This window comes from Nestor notabilis, unplaced genomic scaffold (assembly GCF_000696875.1).
Source record: "Nestor notabilis isolate BGI_N333 unplaced genomic scaffold, ASM69687v1 scaffold1948, whole genome shotgun sequence".
NCBI lineage: Eukaryota > Metazoa > Chordata > Aves > Psittaciformes > Psittacidae > Nestor > Nestor notabilis.
The window spans coordinates 30,103-50,094 of NW_009940494.1; the positions used below are offsets into that span (position 1 = coordinate 30,103).

Here is a 19,992-nt window from a genome sequence, read left to right on the forward strand (position 1 = left end):
GTGGTTTCCTTCAGGATTCAGAACTTTCCCATTTTTTTTTCCTTGTAAGGTTACTCATGTTGAGCCTGGGCTTATCCACACCTTTCAGCTTTCCCCAACTACCTGTGCTTTCCAGCCTGTTAGAGAATATTTTCATTTCAAAATGACTGTCTAGGGTCTTCATTTTGCTAAGAAAATCTGCGAATGTTTTTAGTTTGTTGCAAGACCAAGCAATATCATGGAAGAGAGTTAGGTATGTTAGATGTGTTAGATATGTTTGGATGATGGAGGGGGACTCTTCATCAGGGACTGTAGTGATAGGACAAGGAGTGATGGGTTTAAACTGAAACAGGGGAAGTTCAGATTAGATATAAGGAAGAAGTTCTTCCCTGTGAGGGTGGTGAGGCGCTGGCACAGGGTGCCCAGAGAAGCTGTGGCTGGCCCATCCCTGGCAGTGTTCAAGGCCCGGGTGGACAGAGGTGAGGCATCCCTGCCCATGGCAGGGGGTTGGAACCAGATGATGTTAAAGTCCTTTCCAACCCCAACTATTTTGTGATTCTGTTTTCAAATCAGTGAAATTCCTGCTAGGATACTGGGAGGACTGTCTGAATGCCAGAACTACTAGCTGTCATCTTTGAGGAATCATGGAGTACAGAGATAAAGGTGCTGCCTCTTATGATTGTTTTCAGTAATGAGGGGGCAGGACAAGCAATCACTGAGCCTCCAGAAGTTAACTACAAGGTGAGTGGCAACCAAGATGAATTTATCAAGAACAAATCATACCAAGCTAATCTAATATACTTCTGTGTTGAAACTTATGGATAGGGGAGAACATCAAAAAGATGTATCTTAACTTTTGTAAGGCTTTGAACATTGCCTCACACAAGCTTCTCAGAAACAAGCTAAGGAAATATTGGCTATGTACAATTTTTAGCAAGTGAGTGCAATACTGTTTGAAAAGCATCTTCAGAGAGTGGTCCTTTATAGTTCACTATTAGCCTGGAAGAACACGTGGATTGAGATCTGTATTGCTAACTTTTTAATTAATCATATGGATGTCAGATCAGAGAGTACATTTATTATATTTCCATAACATATTGAACTGAGAGGGCTTGAAATTATTTTAAATGACCTTGACAGATTGGAGAACTAGTCTGGAAAAGCTATGATATAGTTTTATTAGGAAAACAACATCTTCTGCCTTTAGCTATCAATCATCAGCTGTGTATGAGCTTGAAAGCAGCATTGCAGGGAGGCTGCAGTGTGTCCCAAGATGAAAACTGCATTTCTCTCAGTGGAAAGCTGCCACAGAGCAATGTGCAAACAGGGTCATGATGCCTCAACTCAGCTGATTCCCTGCTCTCAGACTTAGTGTCAGCCAGAGGACTGCCTCGGAAGTGGGACCAGGGCAGCAATCATGCTGTGCCCTCATAAGAGCAGATCCTCTGCTTTCATGAGAGGACTGGATCTGTACTGAAAGTCTAGATGTTAAACATTACAGACAAGCCAACTTCCAAGGCACCGGTACAGTTTTACTATCAGGCATCAGTTCTGGGATTCCAGAGTCCTAGGCTCAGCTAAAACACTAATTCAGTCTTAAGGCTTAAAGGAGCCCCTTGGTTGTGGTTTTGAGTCTATGTTCTCATTCAGAAGGAGAGTTATGAAAATGTCTTTTATTTTCTGCCCCTACATCACCATGAAATCTGAAGGCTGAGGTGGATTTTTCATGTTATAGACTGTTCTTGACATCACTGCTCAAAGGTCTCCTTTATATCATATATTCCATCAGGTTCTCTCTGTCTGTTTCTCTGAGCAGACATCCTGGATGTATTAGGGTGTCTCTGTTGTGTATTTGGGATGGAGGGGTTTTTTGACATCTATTTCCTCCCAACATTTTCAGCAAAAAATGAGAGTTCTTTGCTAGGTGGTTGATGTCTGGGGTTTGAGACTTCCATTATCCTTAGCCTGACATTTATCATAGTTGGAAAAGAGATAAGACTACTTCTTTGAAAGAGATGAACAAAAGTGTTTGGGTCCTTCTTTTATCTCAGGATGGAATGGCACATGTGAAGAAATGAGTAAGAAACATACTACTAAGCAATTAATACAAAAATACTCTCCTACCATTACAGCTGTATAAACAGGAGTATTGGCATATTCTTTCTCCTTTGTTCCAGATATGGGCAGGAGAGGACTCAGCTGGAGGATCATGTCCCATTTCTGGTTCTTGAATCCTTGAAGGATGTGGAACAGCTGGAGAGTCACAGGACACAATTGGGGATGACCAGAAGTCTAGAAAACACGGCTTATGAGGAAAGGCTGAAGGAATTTGCATAGCTTGGTTTAGAAAAGAGATGATAAAGGGGATTGCCAAGCAATGATCTTTAAATATTTCAAAGATAGACATAAAGAGAACAGGAGTGAATCTTTCTCTGTGTCCACTATGGGCAGGTAACAGCTTAAATTATGGGAAGGGAGATACAGGTGAAACACCTGTAAATGTTCCTTGTGTTGAGGGTAGTAAATCAATGAAACTGTTTTTCTTTGGAGGTTGTGGAATCTCCATGAATGGAGATGGGCACAAGTATGGCTGATTCTGATTTCAGGAAGAGGAGTGGACTACATGGCTTCTCCTCTCAGCCCTACTTTTCTGTTCTTCTATGGCAGCTACGCAATGGCAGATAAAGACTTAGTCCTCACTGATTGCCAAGTGGTGGTCAGATAGCAGCAACACTGCTACTGCAGGTGGCAGTTACCGGGAATTTTCTCAGCTTATAAAATGGAAGTGGGACAACAAGCCCAGAATGTTCTTCATCTCAGAGAGTGCAGGTCCCAGGTACCACTTGTTTCTGTTTCTATTCTGCACTGTGGATTTGAGTGAGCTGCTTTTTTCACTGCCAGGGTACCATGGTGCTTTAAAAACAAGGCAGAGAAGGGAGAGAAAGCCTAGTAGGCCAGGTAAGGTTATGGACAAAATAACTTGTAGCTAAACCTACATAAAGTTATATTATGATTAATGTCATATCCAGCTGCCTCTGACTCCATGAGTTTAGAGGAACAGTTGCCCATGAAAATTCAAGGGAAAACTCAAAGCTGAGCTGTGCCTGAGCTCCTCGGCTGCTCCACCTTGTGTGAGCTCAGTGTCTTTGGGGGCAGCTACTGAGAACCAAAGGGTGTTCTGGGAAGCACAGCATCTGTACTGCTTCTTCCCTAACTCTTGCTCACTTCATGCCCTTACCCCTATTTTGCAGGTTGTACTTATTTGTGCAGTTATTTGCTTGACAGTGGTCATAGATACATGTCTTGAGACAAACAATGCTGTATGACTCTGGAACTTCTCTTTTGTATGGTTGTGTGCTCATCCTGTGACCCTGCTACCCTCCCTCCCTCCTACCTGCAGACCATGACTCCTCACACAACAGTAACTGGGTCTCATGCATCAAACCCTGATGTGATCTTTCTTCCCAACCTATTGGCTTGATTCCAACATTGCTGGTGTCAGAAGCAGCACCTCCTGTATCTTTAAGAAGAGGAGTAACCTGGTGAAAAGACTGCATCATCTCTCTTCAGTGCCGCAAAGCACTCCAGATCTTCCTCACTAAAAGGGAACAGACTTCCACAGTAGCACCCAGAAGCATGCTCCTGGCTCCTCCTGTATTTTGGGGAGAGAAAGAAGGCATGAAGAAAAAGGGTAAGGATAAGATGAAAGAAAGGATAGCACAAAAATTCAGGTTACTGAGAGAATCTAGAGATGTAGGAAGATTCAGCCTGATGGAGCAGGATACATTGTGCTCCACCTATGAGCTGCCACATCCAGGGAGACTAAGAGAGATGTGGTGTGCGAGAGACCCTTACACCAAAGAAGTTGTCAGCTGAAAGGTCTTGCTGCAGCTTGGATTGGGATGAAGCTGGAAATCCAGCCTGTGATTTGGATAGTCTACTGTGCTTGGTTCTCTTCACCTTGTGAAAGTACAGAAGGGATCTCTGCACCTTGCAAGGGAAAAGCGTCATTGTTTTTCTGACCATTCCATGCACAGGGCTGTAGTGGCAGTATGAGGCAACAGGGGTAAGATCCCTTGAGGCATGGTTTTCGCAATATGTCCATGAATTTGGATTGCCTTATTTCAGGCAGCCTAAGTCTACTAGCTTTTGCAGAGCCCAGACAAAAAAGAAGGGGCTTGAACCAGTTCTGGACATATTAGCAAAGTAATGTCTATTTTACAGCCAAGGGTGCAGAGCAGAGAGGTAAGTACCAGTGTGGTGCTAATGTTCAGAACAGCTCTGAATGCTTGGAAAGTGGAAGCAGGAAGGCTGTGCCAGCACAACGTTACCAGCAATGAATTGTCTGTGGACTAGCAGCCTCAGTCTTTCTTTCCAGATCCAATCTGTTTTTGCATCAAGCAATTTCACTGTGTCCTGTTGTCACTGGTTTAGCAGATCTTTGCTTGGTGCTCTGTGATGCATGCTAGTTAAACCTTACCTGCTTCCAACCCTTTTTCTAATGCTGATGCAGAGATGTCAATGTGAGATTCAGCTACCTTATAGGAAGACTTGTAGTTAGGTGACATTGGCATGTCAGGTAAGCCATAAAGAAAGGCTCAGAAATGACATTTTAACACATGTGACAGTACACAAGAGATGCGAGACTTTATATGGTTGGACTTGCAGAGACACAGTACAGAGCTCTGCCTCATTGGCCTGAGGAGTCATCCTCAGCTAGCGGGAAACACTTGTCCTTTCTGAGACTCTTAACACTGGGGATACATGAGACCCATTTTCCCAAAGGACTCTGTAGCTATTTGCTGTTCTGCAGAGTAATGCTGAGAATAAACCAAGCTCTCTTCTGGGTTTTGGAGACAGAGGTGGTTAAATATCTGGTAGTCTCCTAGGACTTTCTGCCCACTGTGTCACAGGCTGTCCCCTTCTGCCTCTTCCCAAAATCTGTTTCCTTCTCTTGATTATTCTATGCCCCTGAAGTCCTGTCATCCTGCCATGTCCCTGCCCTGTTTTACTCCCACCTGCTCTGTCTCTGACCTTATCAGCTCTGCATATCCCACCCTGCCTGTCCCTAGGTCCTGTCCTGCAACTCCTCTTTAGAGCCATTATTTTTCTTTTCTTTCTCTCCTCTTCCTTAAGGATTAACCCAAACACCGGTGGCATGGGTGGGGTGGGGGGTGGGATAGTGGAGAGTGGCCAGCTCTCTGCCCTCTGCTCCTATTTGTGGCTTTCTGAGTTGCTTTGACTGTGGGCAGAAGCATGCTCTGTGCTAGCTAAGTCTTTAGTAAAGATAACATCTGGATTTCAGACAAGTTCTGCTGAGCATGTGCAAGCAGAGAACAGTGATTTACAGCTAGGTCAGATCTGGCTGGATTTTCATATGGCCAGCAAGTACAGGCTGATGCCCCGAGGGATCAGCCCCTGCTCATTTCAAACCCTTGCATGAAACACTGAACTGCAGGGAAACCACTGCAAGACATTTTCAGCATGGGCCAACCACCATAGTTTTCAATAACCTCATTCTTGGAAGTTGCTGACTGGCTTTCAGTGAAACGTTCCCAAAAAACTTCAGCCCAAAATTGAGGATGGAAAATTTCAGCCTAGAATGATTAAAATATGACAAAATTAAAAGCAACTGAAAACTAGATCTTATAATTAAAAGTGTTGGGCAATGTTAAATACCAGATTTGTTGCCATCTCTACCTATAATAGATGGATGGCTATTTAAGTATTTAATTTTGGGAAAACTTTCTTGCATGACTGACATGCAAGAAAAAAGCATTTTCCTTCCAAACATGGGGCATGTGCCCAAGACAGACCTCTGATAAAGAAAAACAGTGGTTACTGCACACAAACTGTTACGTGATCTGAGTTATTTACATTGCTTAGAGTTTACCAGATTCTTCACTGAAGAGTTGTAAAGTCCCAGACCGAATCCACTATGAATGGGTGCATCAGTGAGGTAAATAGTCTGACCCACAGTGGTTTGCCATCTGTGAGAAGGCAATCAAAATAATAACGCACTGCAGTAATGAACCCTGTGATTCTAAGAGAAACTGGAGCACAGATTTACACAGGATCTTTGTGTTTGGACTCATGAGCCTTTGACTATGCTTGTATTGAGCAATAAGCAACTGCAAAAGCCCAGCTATGCCAATCTGTGCAAAAATCAAGCTGTTGGCTGTGCTTGACACTACCTGCAAGGATGGAGCAGATGTGTGAGTATATTCTGTATTGTTTTCTTCACTCCTCACAAGAAGGCAGCAAGGCTTCCAGCGAAGTTTTTAGAGAGTATTTTTAAGTCTTATTGTACTCCAGTGAAAGCTTGTCCACTTTTTTCAAGTATATAGCAGGGTCTCCAATAAAAGTTATTGTCTCTGTGGCAAATTCTGATTTCCTTAGAACTTCAGTGCTTCACAGCTAAATCTGTATTACCAGTATCCAAGAAAATACTTCTTATATAATAACAAGAAGTCATTTCTACTTTGAATTGAGTCCATTGCTGAAGGAATAGAATGTAGCTAGATACAAAGTACAGTCTCTTAAAAGCCACGGCACAAAAGCAGAGATTTTTCCCCTCTTCTGATCCAAAATACAGTAGTTACAGACTTACTTTTAATTCATGTAAAATTATGATAACCATGAAACCATAAACTTAATGGTTTGGTGAAGAGGCTCCAATTTGAATCCCTCAAGTAGGGGAGTACTGAGATCAGCATAATGAGAAATACAACAGGAGACCCTGCAGATAACTTGTAGACTGAGACGAAGATCAGGCCAAAACAGATGTAGCTACATTTATTGCTATGCCTCACACCAGAAAATGTTAAGAATAAAGCACAGGGAATGAAGATTTCCAAACATATTAGCAGGCACTCCTGGGACGTGATCATATCAGTTTTAAGGCCATAGTGGCTGGCAGGCCATCAAGTACTGATTTTTTTGTTTGTTACTACCATCGTAGATGAATATATACGACCCAAAACTGACATCTAGTGGAGAGAGAATGAGCGCAGGATTTTCCTTCCCAGAGGTGCGCTCCCTTGTGTGCAGCTAGAGATGGGACTTCGCTCTTCTCTTCAGAAGTGACCCGAAGGCTGTCTGCAGCACGGGCAGGAAAGTGAACCAAGGAGCTCACGGGCACTCCAGCTATGTGTCACCTTGTCTCCTGAGTGACATCCGTATCCATAGCTGGATGCCAGAATCAGGTTTCACAGTGCTGATGGAGAGAACGAGCCCTGAAGGCTGAAGTTTGAAGAGTTTCAAAAGCAGTAGTATAGATGGTCATACCTGGCACAGTTTGGGCAGAGTCTCATGTATACATCCAACAGAAGAGTAGGTGTTGACTACAGATGGTGTCAGTGACCTAGGATTCCTGCAGTCCTGGATCAGACCAGCCTCTTGGACACAAGGTCCCGAGGCTGCAGCTCTGTTCAGCTTCCAGCTCTTTCCCAGTCCTTTCCCAGTCTTTTCCCAGCTCACTCTCTTGCCCAGCTTGGGTGGGGAGAGCAACAATACTGGTAAGACTTTGGGAATGTTTTCAAAAGTTTCTGCCTCACACTCTGCACCTAGTGTCATATGTTTATGAGAAAAATACCTCCATTTTCAGTTAGTAAAAATCCAAGTTTCAAGCTCTCATGGAAAATTGAAAACATGAACCCTAAAAACTAAGAAAAACAAAGGACAAATAAAACTGACCAGTGTTTGCTTTTCATATCTTGCAAATTTAAGTCAATATCGTAAATCTGTTGGCACCTCAGTCCTAGTTTGTAATGCTTAGCGGGAGAGAAGGAGGGAAGCTAAGAGAAGTCTCACCAGCTCCAAGCACAGGAAAGGGAGAGGATGGGTGGTCCTCCTGGGAGATGGCTAGTTGGGGAGCCAAAGGAGGGAATCTGCAAGCTCAGTGGGAGAGAAACCGGATCATGGGAGCACTCATAGTCCTCTAAAAATGGCAGAAGACGAAAGGATACCCAACTTGCTCATATACTGTAGGAAGAAAAACATGTCTTCTCTCCATGTGGTGGTAAACATTCAAGGCTCTGTAGCTGTGGGTTGTAACAACTCATGCTGTCTGTGGATCATCATTTTGGTGGGATTTGTATCACATTCAGCAGCAAGTTACCAACAGTGTAGAGATTCAGTCAAAACCACTGAAATACTGCTGCTCCCCTAAATGAACACACAGCCTTCAGCCACCGCCAAGGAGCACAGCTCCAGTGCTGCTGACAAGGTGATGCATGTTTTTGGAAGGAACTTTTAATCACCTGATAGCCAAACAGAGTCAGTGTTATACAAACAGTACAAAGTTTACTGCAGGGCTGAGCTTTAATCTCTGCTGGTTGCTTATTGACTCCATTAAAAGTGGCAGCTACTCAGTGAAAAGAGCTCCTCTGCATCCTGTTTGCAGGCAAACTCGAAGGAGAGGATCTCACCACCTGCAGCTCTCCCTGAAACCCAAAGTAAGTCTGAGCTGAGATCTGAATTGGGAGATGATGAGGACTGGATCTGGGTTCTCTAAATTTCCCGTTTATTTTGACGTAAGAGGACTTGGTTTATCTTTATTCCAATTGCTGGCTTTGACCTTCTGAACAGTTGGAACAACAGAAGTCATGATACGTGGCTTATGGTATGTCACGATGCATGATATATGAAGATGTAGTACTAGCAGTGCTTGATGTCTTGCAGGCATACTGAGGGGGCTTGGGATATTTTTATCACCTGCTACTTATTGCCTGTCAAAGGAGACAAAACAATACTGAAGAGAGTCACATTTCTTCTTCATCTTCCAGAGAGCCCCTCATCTTGGGCTCTTTCCTAGCTGAGAATTAGGAACCCTGATTTTCAAGCATATACAAAGATACCTCGGTCAGTGAGACATACCCATGGCTGCAGTTTGACAGGTTGGATCTGTGTACATAACGTATGTGTTTAGCTGTGCCAGAAGCGCACAACAGTAGACACATGGAACAGGTTCTGGTTCCCTTGCAACCCCTGCTAATCAGAGGTGGGAGTCTAATCCTGAAAACTCAGATATTTACTTCTTCCTGGACATTTTGAAAAGGTTCAACCTAACCACACTGGTTTAGAGCGTCATGTTTTCGGACACTCTGCAAAATGCCCATTTTAATCCGAGCTGCGGAAGTCATTGCAACAAGCAATTTAGCAAATTGATTTTGTCTGTGCTTTGTGCATGTTGCCTCACACATAGTTGGCTAAAACATTTTTAGGCCTGTCTGATTCAAAAGCATTGAGGTGCTGGCATTTGCTAGGCAGCATTTCTGTTGGATTGCTTAGACATGTTGGTCACCCAATGCCACTTCTGCTCTCTGAAAGATGGAGGACTTTAGAATCATGTTTCATGTTGTGGAATTTGTTTTTTGACAGTGTTTTTTCCTAGTTTGTCCAAATTCTGTTTGTTCCTTTTTCAGTATGTATCAGTGCTCTAGTATGAAATGCAAACACCCAGAAAGTATTTGCTACAAAAGAGAAATGAAGATCTGTAGAAAATACTTCATTTTTCCATAACACTGGCCTTGACAATGACTTGTACTCAGAGTCAGGACATACTTTTACAATGTGTTCATGCTGGAGCAGGCTAGATGCAGACACTGTATTTACTTGCTTCCAGATTTCATGAGCTTAAATTTAGTTACTGTGCTCTGTAACTAGTTGTTCAGTCAGGGAGCCATCCTAAGGAGTAATCCAGCAAAGGATATTCTGGGACAACCTTTGAGAAGAATTAGTGGAACAAATAGCCCAGCTAGTTTTAAGATGGAATTTATGACAGAATTACACAATTGCTGTGTCTTAAAGTAGCAGAAGACCTAAAATAGAATAAAGAGGGGCACAGAGATTCAAGCTTCTTCGTAGTCTTGTGGTTACATCTGCAAGTTTTCCTCATACTAGGGGCAAGGGAAAATGATAGACTGAGACAACCTCTCAGCAACTTTTCTACAAGACAGATGGGTCCAAGGTTTGCATTAAGTGACATTAGAGCCCCTGGAAGAGAGAAGGAGATACAAAGGATCTAATTTCTGCTCCATGTTACTCTTTTCTTTAAGGTTCCCAGAGCCTTTCTCGGCAATGGCTATGGTGTGTCTTTCAGACTTTGAAGCTTATGCTAAAAAGCATTTACCCAAGATTGCTTGGGATTTTTTTGCAGCTGGAGCAGATGACTGTAGCACCCGAGATGAAAACATCCTGGCATATAAAAGGTAATGTGAGGAGGAAATGTTGTACTAGAAGATTTCAAACTTTGTTTTTGTGCAAGTATTTGGGTTTCACAAGCAAAGATACCTAATACCTTCTCCTTTCAAGGTGGGCCCGAAGCAAAATGCGCTTACTGGAATGACAAACAGAGAATGGTCTGATGCTAGGCTGAATATGACAGGTTGTATGACGTATAAAAGATGCTGAGGTTCAGACAAACAGTAGGGTATGGTCTGGTCTGGTGTGGTTGTGGTGTGGTGTGGCGTGGCATGGCATGGCATGGCATGGCATGACATGGCGTGGCATGGCATGGCATGGCATGGTAGGACAGGAAAGGGGATGAATAGCTGTAGTAGAACTAGGTGCAATGGGGAGCATCTGGTGAACAGCAGGAAGCCTACCTGTAAGTAGGATGGGATTTGGGGAACGTGGTGCAGAGAATGAGGGCAGGCACAGTGTACAGTGAGGACAGACGTATGAATGGTGGGGTGGAAGGCCTGGGTGTTGGCTGTGACCTGGGCTAGGCTGCAAGTTGAAGGAATCTGTGGGACAGACAGTGGGAGAACAAGACCCAGTGAGCTGAGGTGGGTAATGCAAAAATGATGTATTGTGGCCAGTAAGCAGGAGTATGAGATTAATGAAAAGTGAGTGTCTGAACTACTGGCTGAATTGACCTCTAAAAGCGAAGAGAAAAGACAAAGAGCCTTGGTTATATGCTGTTTTCTTTGTTGGCTCTGGTTCCTGCACTGCAACCTGGTTTCCATGAAACTTCAGAAATGCCACTGAACAGCCACTATCCTGAAGGATTCTTTTTTTTTTTTCCTTACAGAATTCATTTCCGGCCACGTATGCTGCGGGATGTATCTGTGATGGACATTAGGACTAAGCTCCTTGGGACTGAAATCAGCTTTCCTGTAGGAATCGCTCCTACCGGCTTCCACCAGCTAGCGTGGCCTGATGGAGAGAAAAGCACAGCTAGAGGTACTCTTCTGCTTCATTGTCATGTAGCAAAAGCAGGTTTATGGAAAAGCCTCAAGAAGCTGTTAGGATGACTTGAAGTGTGTCTGAACAAACTCTCCAGGCCTAAAGGGGCAAACTTTTTCCACTTTCTGACACCCCTTTTCATGGGTGACCCTCTTGGGTCTGGTGACACAGAGTTCATGGGAAACTGTTTAGACATTGCTTTTGTTCTCCAGCTACCACTATTGTGAGATCCGCCCTGTTGAGGCTGCTGCAAACTTAAAGCAGAGGCAGTGGACACATTTCTGTCTTACACAAAGAGCCATATGAAGTTCTCAGTCCTGGAGGCTCTAGATAGGGCATAAACGTGGTGGATGGGACTCAGCCTGTAAATTCCTTGTTAGAGTGTCTCCCTTGGAGAAGAGGATAACCTCTCTTCCCAATTCCTGTAGCAGATTTGGAGGCTGACCCCTAGAAATGTTGGTTTGTTTTTTTTTCCTGTGTGTGTTTCCATCTCCAGTGAGTGCCTTTGACATGCATTCTTATGAGGACAGAGTCATAAAGATAAAGCTGATGCTTTTAAAATAAAGAGTTGCAAAATGAAAGCACCACTTGGTAACTTACATCCCCCTTTCTCAAGCGTGATCCTACAACACTGCATAGTAAAACAGCCATTTTTAATCTCGGGGGCATAGCTGCCAATTGGTCTCTGTAAAGCAGGACATAGTTTTGTACCTGATATCTGGCAAGAATTTTCAAATGACTTCAGTTCTGATTGTTCTCCAATACCTCCCAAAGCTGCCACAGCGATGAATACCTGTTACATTGCCAGCACATACTCCACCTGCACGCTGGAGGAGATTGCTGCAGCTGCCCCCAGTGGCATCCGGTGGTTCCAGCTCTACATCCACCGCAACAGGGCAGTTTCCAAGCAGCTGGTGCAACGGGCAGAGGCCTTGGGCTTCCAGGGCCTTGTCCTCACCGCGGATCTGCCCTATACGGGCAAAAGACGTGATGATATCCGCAATGGTTTCCGCCTTCCTCCCCACATGAAACTGAAGAACTTGGAAGGAGCCTTTGAGGTTTGTAAAATGAGCCCATCCTTTCATTCACTGTGGTGGTGTGTACCACATGAGACAAAAAAACGCTAGATAACTGCTGGTTTGGCATCTGCTGTATCCAGGGTGTATCTTCTCCCTTTCTGGTTCTGCAGCGTCCTGGCTTGACCTCCTGCCATCCTGGCTTCTGGTTTCAAAATCCCAGGCCAGCTGCCTTAGAAACACTGATCTCCATCCCCACTGTAATTATTCTCTTCTGAAGACACATGCTTTCTGGAGCTGATGAACATGTCTGTTAGCAAGTTTAATTTATCTGTTTCAGGGCAGAGAAAGACCTCAAGGGGCCTCTTTACTGTTACAGTTAATGAGGTTTCCTTCTGTCCTTTGGCTATAGGGGGATGACCGTTCTGAGTATGGACTGCCACCCAACAGCTTGGATCCTTCGGTCACTTGGAATGATATCTATTGGCTGCGGAGCCTGACCCACCTGCCCATCATCATCAAAGGCATCTTGACGAAAGAAGATGCAGAGCTGGCAGTGAGACACGGGGTTCAGGGAATTATTGTGTCCAATCATGGTGGAAGGCAACTGGATGGAGGACCTGCCACTGTAAGTGAGAAAACAGATGTCCCATAAGTGTTCATTGTATGCACATTTGCTCTAATGTGGATATCTTTATGCTTGTCTTTGTTTATATGCTTTTGGTGGACTTGTGTGTTCGTTGTGTGGCTATGGATGTGTGCAGATGTGCTTTAGCTTTAAATTGGTAAGATGCATGCTTTGGCATGTGCTACCACTGAAGTATTTTCTCAGCTCTTGGGAGGGTCCTGTGAGCAGCACTGAACTCACGCACCTGCAGATAAACTAATGGTCTAAATTAGTAATAGTTTTCTGCTTATGTCTTCAGTAGCTGGTGCAGTGCACACATACTCTTTGCGCACTGCAGCAAAAATAAAATGAAGCTCTGGAAGCAAAAATGTACAAATGAGAGCAGAATGTATTCTTGTTGTTCACATCTGCCAAAACACGCACAAACAATGCAGCTAGTTTGAAGGACACACGTCTGCTTGTGTCTTTACAGGCTCAAGTCTAAATGGGAATTTATTGACTTTCATGAGCCAGAAAAAGGATAACTTAACTGAAGAAAGTGGTCTGTAGAAAGAAATCAAGGGTTGTTTGGATGTATGTGTGCTTCACTGGTTTAATTTGCCTTCTGTCAGTCTTTCCAGTTGTTCTTATTTTACAGATCTATATTGCCCAGTATGTTATGGACTTTCTTTTCTTTATTTTCCTCTGTCAAATAAAAACAGGTACCAGGGAATTCTCTTTTACTCTATGTCAAGACTGATAATAATGAATTAAAAATATATTAATCTAAATGCTAAGAACGTAATAATGGAAATGACATCCACATTGAAGTGCTCTTCTACCTTCAAAGTTTCTTTACGTAGACAGACAAACCAGTAGATACCTAGCTCAGCTGTGCTATTCCTCTGGTACCAACCTTGGCAGCAGAAGCTATTGTCCCTTCTCCTGCTGAGTTGCTCCTGGAAGATTTCAGCCTGAAAGTTTTCAATCTGAAATCCTGAAAAAAATTAGGACTATTTGGAAAAATCTACCCAGTGATCTTAGTTATAGCTGCTCTGCTTAACAAAGATGGAAAGAAGGAAGAAGAGTATCAAACACTGCAGAAAAGAGACTGCTGTGAAGCAGAACTATTTAGGTCTTGTGCAATGTCCTGCCACTGGTTATACTGCCTTTGGGACCAGCACCACCGTTTCTGTGTGGTACTGCCCTGCACTACCAGCCTGGTATTGCACTGTGCTCTAGAGAAAAGGATCCTTAGAAAATCAGGAGATAGCCTGGAGCAAATGGTACCTTGACCATACTACATCGCAAATTAAATCCTTCATAGGTGCTTTAGGGGGTTTGAGGAGGCTTTTGACATGTGGTCACCAGGATTAGATTGAAATGTAAGTAGCAGGGTGAAGTTTGATATCAGCCTTTTTTACAGACTTTTGCATCATTCATCGTTTCAAACAAAAGGTGTTAACGAACATTATTTCCATAGCAATTTATTTTCTAAATCTTTCAGAAAGAAACCAAAAAAAAGTTGGGTTTTTTTCACTTATCAGAAGTTCTAGCAAAGAATATTAGTATAAGCAAAGCACTGGAAAATGAAACTCACTATCTGGCAAACAGAACCGGGAGCTGCACTTTATTCTGCAGCTTTTAATGCTGAGCTATTTGTGATACACATTTACTTTCAAGAAGGTATGTTATCCTGCCTGTCTCTTCAGAATATCTCCTCTTTCTCTTTGAATCAAAAGCTGATCTCAAAATGAGAGTGGCTGCTTCTTTGCAGATTGATGCTCTGGTTGAGGTTGTGGAGGCAGTACAAGGCAAAATCGAAGTCTATTTAGATGGTGGAATACGAAAAGGAAGCGATATATTAAAAGCGTTGGCACTGGGAGCAAAATGTGTCTTTATTGGAAGACCAGCTTTATGGGGTTTGGCTTACAAGGTGAGTAAGGAGCTTTGATTTTGTATATCTACTTCTCATACTCTCCAATACTGTTGTTATTTAAGTCATAGAGTTTTCAGCAGTGAAGGATCTACTCTTTTGTTTTGCTTTGTTGAATTTTAAGTGGAAACATGCCAAATTGAATCAAACCCACACATTTTCTGTGCTTTAAAAATACCACTGAATTTTACAGTTTCACACTGTTTTGTGGGACTTCCTTGGGGTTGCAGTTTGGTGCTAAAATACTGCAGGTCTCAGGACCATCAGTGCTTTGGAAAGTTGGAGGCAGGCTTATTTGTTACAAAGATTAGTCTGACAATTTTATTTGCTGTCAGCTTACTTGGAAACAATGTATGGTTTTGATAGGGCATTTTCATAGCCATGTTGTGAATTCTTCAGAAATACATCTAGAACTCCATCTCACTGATGTCTGTGACATTTTGGACAAGACCAAGCACAACCACGTCCTGTAGGTGCCTGAGCCACTACTCCAGCTTTGCTGCTTCTTAAGATCATATTTCTATGATCCAGAGTCATGAATTAGGCCTCTGATGCAGAAAGTTAGCATAATACAATTAATATGAAAATGTTTTCTTTGATACATTTTTCCTTTTTAGCCTCTAGATTGAAGCTTTCCAGCTTTTCTCTAAAAGAAAAAAATACTTATTTTTATGGTCTAGAAATATTTTGTATCTTTTAAATGAGACTCCTGTCCACTGGTGTGATTGCTGTGGGTTCCAGTAGCTAGGCTTTGAGCAAGAAATCACCTGAATCTTCTGAGAAACCTGGAGGAGTTGGTAGCACTGTGTCTGTTACCAGCAGAGAAAAAGGGACATGAAAAGGGAGTTGCTGTGAGTTTTTTTCTACAGTGCAAACAGAAAGGAGATGGGTTTTTGAGTCAGCCATAGAGTGGAATATCCTAAATCCTAAATATCCTGCGGCGCATCCTATCTCGGTGGCATTACCTTAGCATGCAAGAGAGGAGAGGCATGAGCAAGCATGGACATTGGCTGCACCCAAAGCATTCTTTATTGCAAGAAATAAAAATAAAACTTAAGGGGGGCAAAAAAAAGGAAAAAAAAAAAAGAAAATAATCCTCCAGTATTTTGCAGTAAGACCAAAATCATATGTACATTTTATGGGATTTTGAACTTCTTGGTGTCACTTGCTCAGAGAAAAACACACAGTGTACTCCTTTTAAAGATTCAGTCTGGTGTTCAAGTAAACTGCAGTTTTTAAAGCTGTTCCATATTTAAAACTCTCATTACTGTCACCATCCTAAGTCTTGACATTTTAAAACAAGCCCATTGGTGGGGGTTAACTAAAAACTAAGAAAAAAACACCAAACAGAAAACAAGCTAGAAAATGTCAGCAGTGAAAACCAGCTTTGTTTTCTTTCACTGTTCATAGAATCATAGAAACACAGAATGGTTTGGGTTGGAAAAGACCTTAAGATCATCCAGTTCCAACCTCCCTGCCATGAGAGGAAAAGTATCTAAACTAATCCATGAGGAACAGAGCCCATCCATCATATCATTTTAATCATTCATCTGTATGAGAGACTGGAATTGGCATGGCCTGAAAGGGCTGTCCCAGCTCTCACAAAGCAAGCATCCTGCTGCATTGCTCTGTGCCAGTGCTCCTTTTACCCTGATTGCTTTCTCTGTTGGAGCAGGGTGAAGAGGGGCTTCAAGATGTGCTGCGGATTTTGCAGGATGAGTTTCGTTTGTCAATGGCCTTAGCTGGTAAGCATTTGGCAGGTTGGTTGTAATTGCTGATACAGAGGTTTCTGCATGCCAGTCACCTCAAATCTGGTGTATGGGTTGCAAAAAGGGAATCCATGTGAGCTGTGCTAATTCTAGTTGCTATATTTAAGGTGATACTTTGCTTCCTATGAAACCATGTGGCATTTCAGGTGCTCTAGCGATGAAGCTTGTAAGGAGGAAGTTTCAAACAGCTTTCTAACCCCAATTAAAGAGATGCAAAACTGCTAACTAGAGCTGAGCAAAATGTGGAATTTTTGTTCTGCTGGTAATTGCAGCGTATGTTTTTCAGTATTTAACATTTACGAGGGTAAAAATGCAACCAATTTTCTTTCTGCACGAAAAATTCAGAAAAAATGGATGCATTTTTTTTTCTCTGTATGTTAGAGAATACAGCCTGTTGGCACAGGTTCTAATCTCTACATCATACATCCTTTAAAATTCCCTGTGTCTCTCCAAGCTTTTACTATTGTTCCATATTCTGCATTTCTCACTTGCTGCTCTTACTTGTACCTATGACGTTTGACCCCCTCACTGAACAGCAAATTTACACAGCCCAGTACAAATTCCAGTTTCACACATGAACAAGTACAACTTGCAGATCCAGTGCAGAAGTATTCAGACATCAGCAAAGGGTCTTATCCCACTTCAGATCATGTCTAAAGATTTTCATGCTCTAGCAACCCTGAACTCAAGTGGATAGAAATGCTGACTGGGAGACTGGAACTGAAATCCCATTGAGCATTTCTTAACACGCTGGGGTTTTGGGTTACTTTTTCAACTATAAAGATTCCTAAAAGTTTGGGGTTTTTTTCCAGGATGCTTTCACACTTCTTTACATGCAAAAGGGTGCTGAACTCTGCAACAGTAGCAGGTTGGGACCTTCTCAGCCACGCTGTGAAATTCCACCCAGATTTGATCAACTGAAATGTCAAATCTCCACCTCTGGTCACTTGACACAGAATAATCCCTGTGTCTCCTCTGTCTACCTTTCACTTCTGGATGGATCAGATGTTTCCCTGTTCAGCTTGTTATAAGGAGCCTTTTTACTTCATGTTTCTAGCTCTTGTTGTGTGGGAAGCCTGATGCCGAACCTCAAAGCTGAAGATGCTATTGAGGAGTAGGGCTCTGGTGAGGGAACTATTGAAGTACCAACCTATCTGGCTCATATCAGACTGGAGTGGGGGCCTTCCAAATTCCACCCACAGAACTTTCTCTTTCACCAACATGTTTCCTTTTTCTATTTCAGGCTGTGCTCGTGTCTCCCATATTGACCGACATCTAGTTCACTTCTCAAAACTGTGAAGGGCCTCCTGCAATGCCCACTGAACAGAGGCACCTCACGCCGAGGTTCCAGCTGGGCTGAAGAGAGAAAAAGGAGGTGCAAATACTGAATGTGCAAAAACTATCTGATATGGCCTGTAGGAAACTTCTTAGGAGATTATGAAAGGTTCCATGTTGCAAAGGCTTGTCTCTGTTTTTACTGAGATCAATGGGTTCTTCAGCACCTTGAGTAATTGTTACTTGTTTTAATACATTCTATTTAAACTAGATGTTTTGTGGCATTACCTGTATTGGGCCTTACTCGCAAACTCGGTTGTAACATCCAGACATGGAAAACTGCGTCCCTTGATACAGAATATCCTCCTAGTCCCTTCTCCCCTTTCAGATGAGCACCTATTCCAATGCCTGCACACATAGTTAATTCTGCATGCCCCTGCAAGGAAGGGGCAGGGAAGATTTTGCTGGCCAGGCTTCTGCGAGTATGATGCCACAGGGATCACTACCAGTGGGGAACGGTTACAGAACTGGGCATGTGAATCCTGGGGCAAGTGATAAAGCTCTCTTCAGGTGAGTTTCCAAGGGCAAGCCGTGGCCCATGGTAGAGTATCACTTCTGGGGCAAAGAGGCAGCTCACAGTGGTGCAGACACCCTGTCACAGCCCGTTTTGCCACTGGCAGATGCCCCAGTGCCCACTTCCCTGACATGTGGAGGAGGAGCCACCTTATCAAGAAGTGACCTTCTGCATGAGCTCTGCTTTCGATTTGCCTTAATGAGGCAGAAGATTGAGCCCTGTTGGCTCACTCTGTTTAGACCTGAATTTCTCAAAGAGATACCAGTGTCTGCAGTGATCTTCCAGAGGCCTTCACATGGAGGCCTTCCTCTCTGCTCCAGTAATAACAATCCTTGCTGGCAGACTGACAGCCCAGCAGATAAGACTCAGGAATTCCACTACATTGCACACATTGATGGATTTCAAGGATGTACAAGAGACTGAGTCAGCTGGGCGTGCTCAGTCCTGAGAAGGCTAAAGGCAAGGGGAAGGGGTATTCACATCGCTGTCTTTTACTACTGAGTCGTAGGAAACAGTGAAGATGCAGCCCAACTTCTTGGATGTGTACAATAAAAGGGTGAAAGGCAACAGGCAGAAGTTGCTATGAGGAAAATTCCAGCTAGAAATTAGTGGGAAAAAATTCAGCATGAGGGTGGTCAGGCAGTGCAACAGAGGGTTTCTGAAACATCCATCCCTGGTGATATTCAGAGCTTGACTGACCAAGGGCCTGATCAACCTCATCTGGTCTGATGCTGCTTTGATAAAAGGTTGGGTCAGAGACCTCCAGAGGCTCCTTTCAGTCTAAATCGTTGGGGGGCATCACAGAATCATAAAATCAGAGCCACCCATCAGATCTGCACCCTGCTGTACTGGTGTGTTGCGATGAACAACTACCATGGAGCTGCAGAGGCAATACCTAACCTTCTGTGAAAGAGGCTGCAAAAAGCATTTTCTAAGGGAAAAATAAAGCTATTTGGTGAGTGAACTTAAAAGAAGAACTCACAGGGTTTGACCAGGCTGAGAGTATACTGAGCAAACCCATCCTACAGCTTTTCCAAGACTCTGAAAGTTTCCTATGGTCCGGATTAAGCAGCCTCACACTCCCCTTCCTGCTTTCTGTATTTGATTATTGTGAATGCCCCTAATACAAATTCAAGTAAGGTCAAATCTTTCAAAAGAACTGTGCCCAAAGAGGTTGTAAATATGTAGTTTAAAGACTAATCAAACCCTGCTGCCTCCCAACATCTCCGGAGGATCTAGCAGGGCCAAGGAATCAGTCTATTTATCTAAAAAGTAGATCCAAATATAAGCATTTTGCTTTGCATATGGTGCAAATATCTACAGCCTTTAAATATAATTCACTCATCAATTTCAGTTGAGGAAACACAGCTCTGCCTATAGCTAAAGGGAAAATGAGACTAAAGGTTTGGTTTTATTTGATTGCCCAATTCATGTGCTGTCTAATATAGCAAAGAATCCTACAAGGCTTTCTGAGGTTGGGGATCATGTAAGAAAAGTTTACAATCACTTTCTCCCTTCTAGTGGAAGAATTTTGGTACTACTGAAATAAGAGGTATTTTCCTTGTCAGGTTTTAATACACAGAAACATTGAGGTCTCTTCAGGTGGTTACTTTCATACCTTGGTTAAAGTATCTTAAAACTATTCC

General features: G+C 43.0%; 1 protein-coding gene across 1 annotated transcript; it reads left to right on the top strand.

The window, feature by feature from the left end:
* Positions 1–10,059: 10,059 nt before the first annotated feature.
* HAO2 (hydroxyacid oxidase 2 (long chain)) lies at positions 10,060–17,796 on the top strand. The gene is made up of 7 exons (XM_010020370.1): positions 10,060–10,190; positions 11,015–11,166; positions 11,944–12,227; positions 12,598–12,813; positions 14,570–14,728; positions 16,404–16,473; positions 17,741–17,796. The coding sequence occupies exons 1-7, from the start codon at positions 10,060–10,062 to the stop codon at positions 17,794–17,796; spliced, it is 1,068 nt and encodes a 355-aa protein (XP_010018672.1).
* Positions 17,797–19,992: the final 2,196 nt, after the last annotated feature.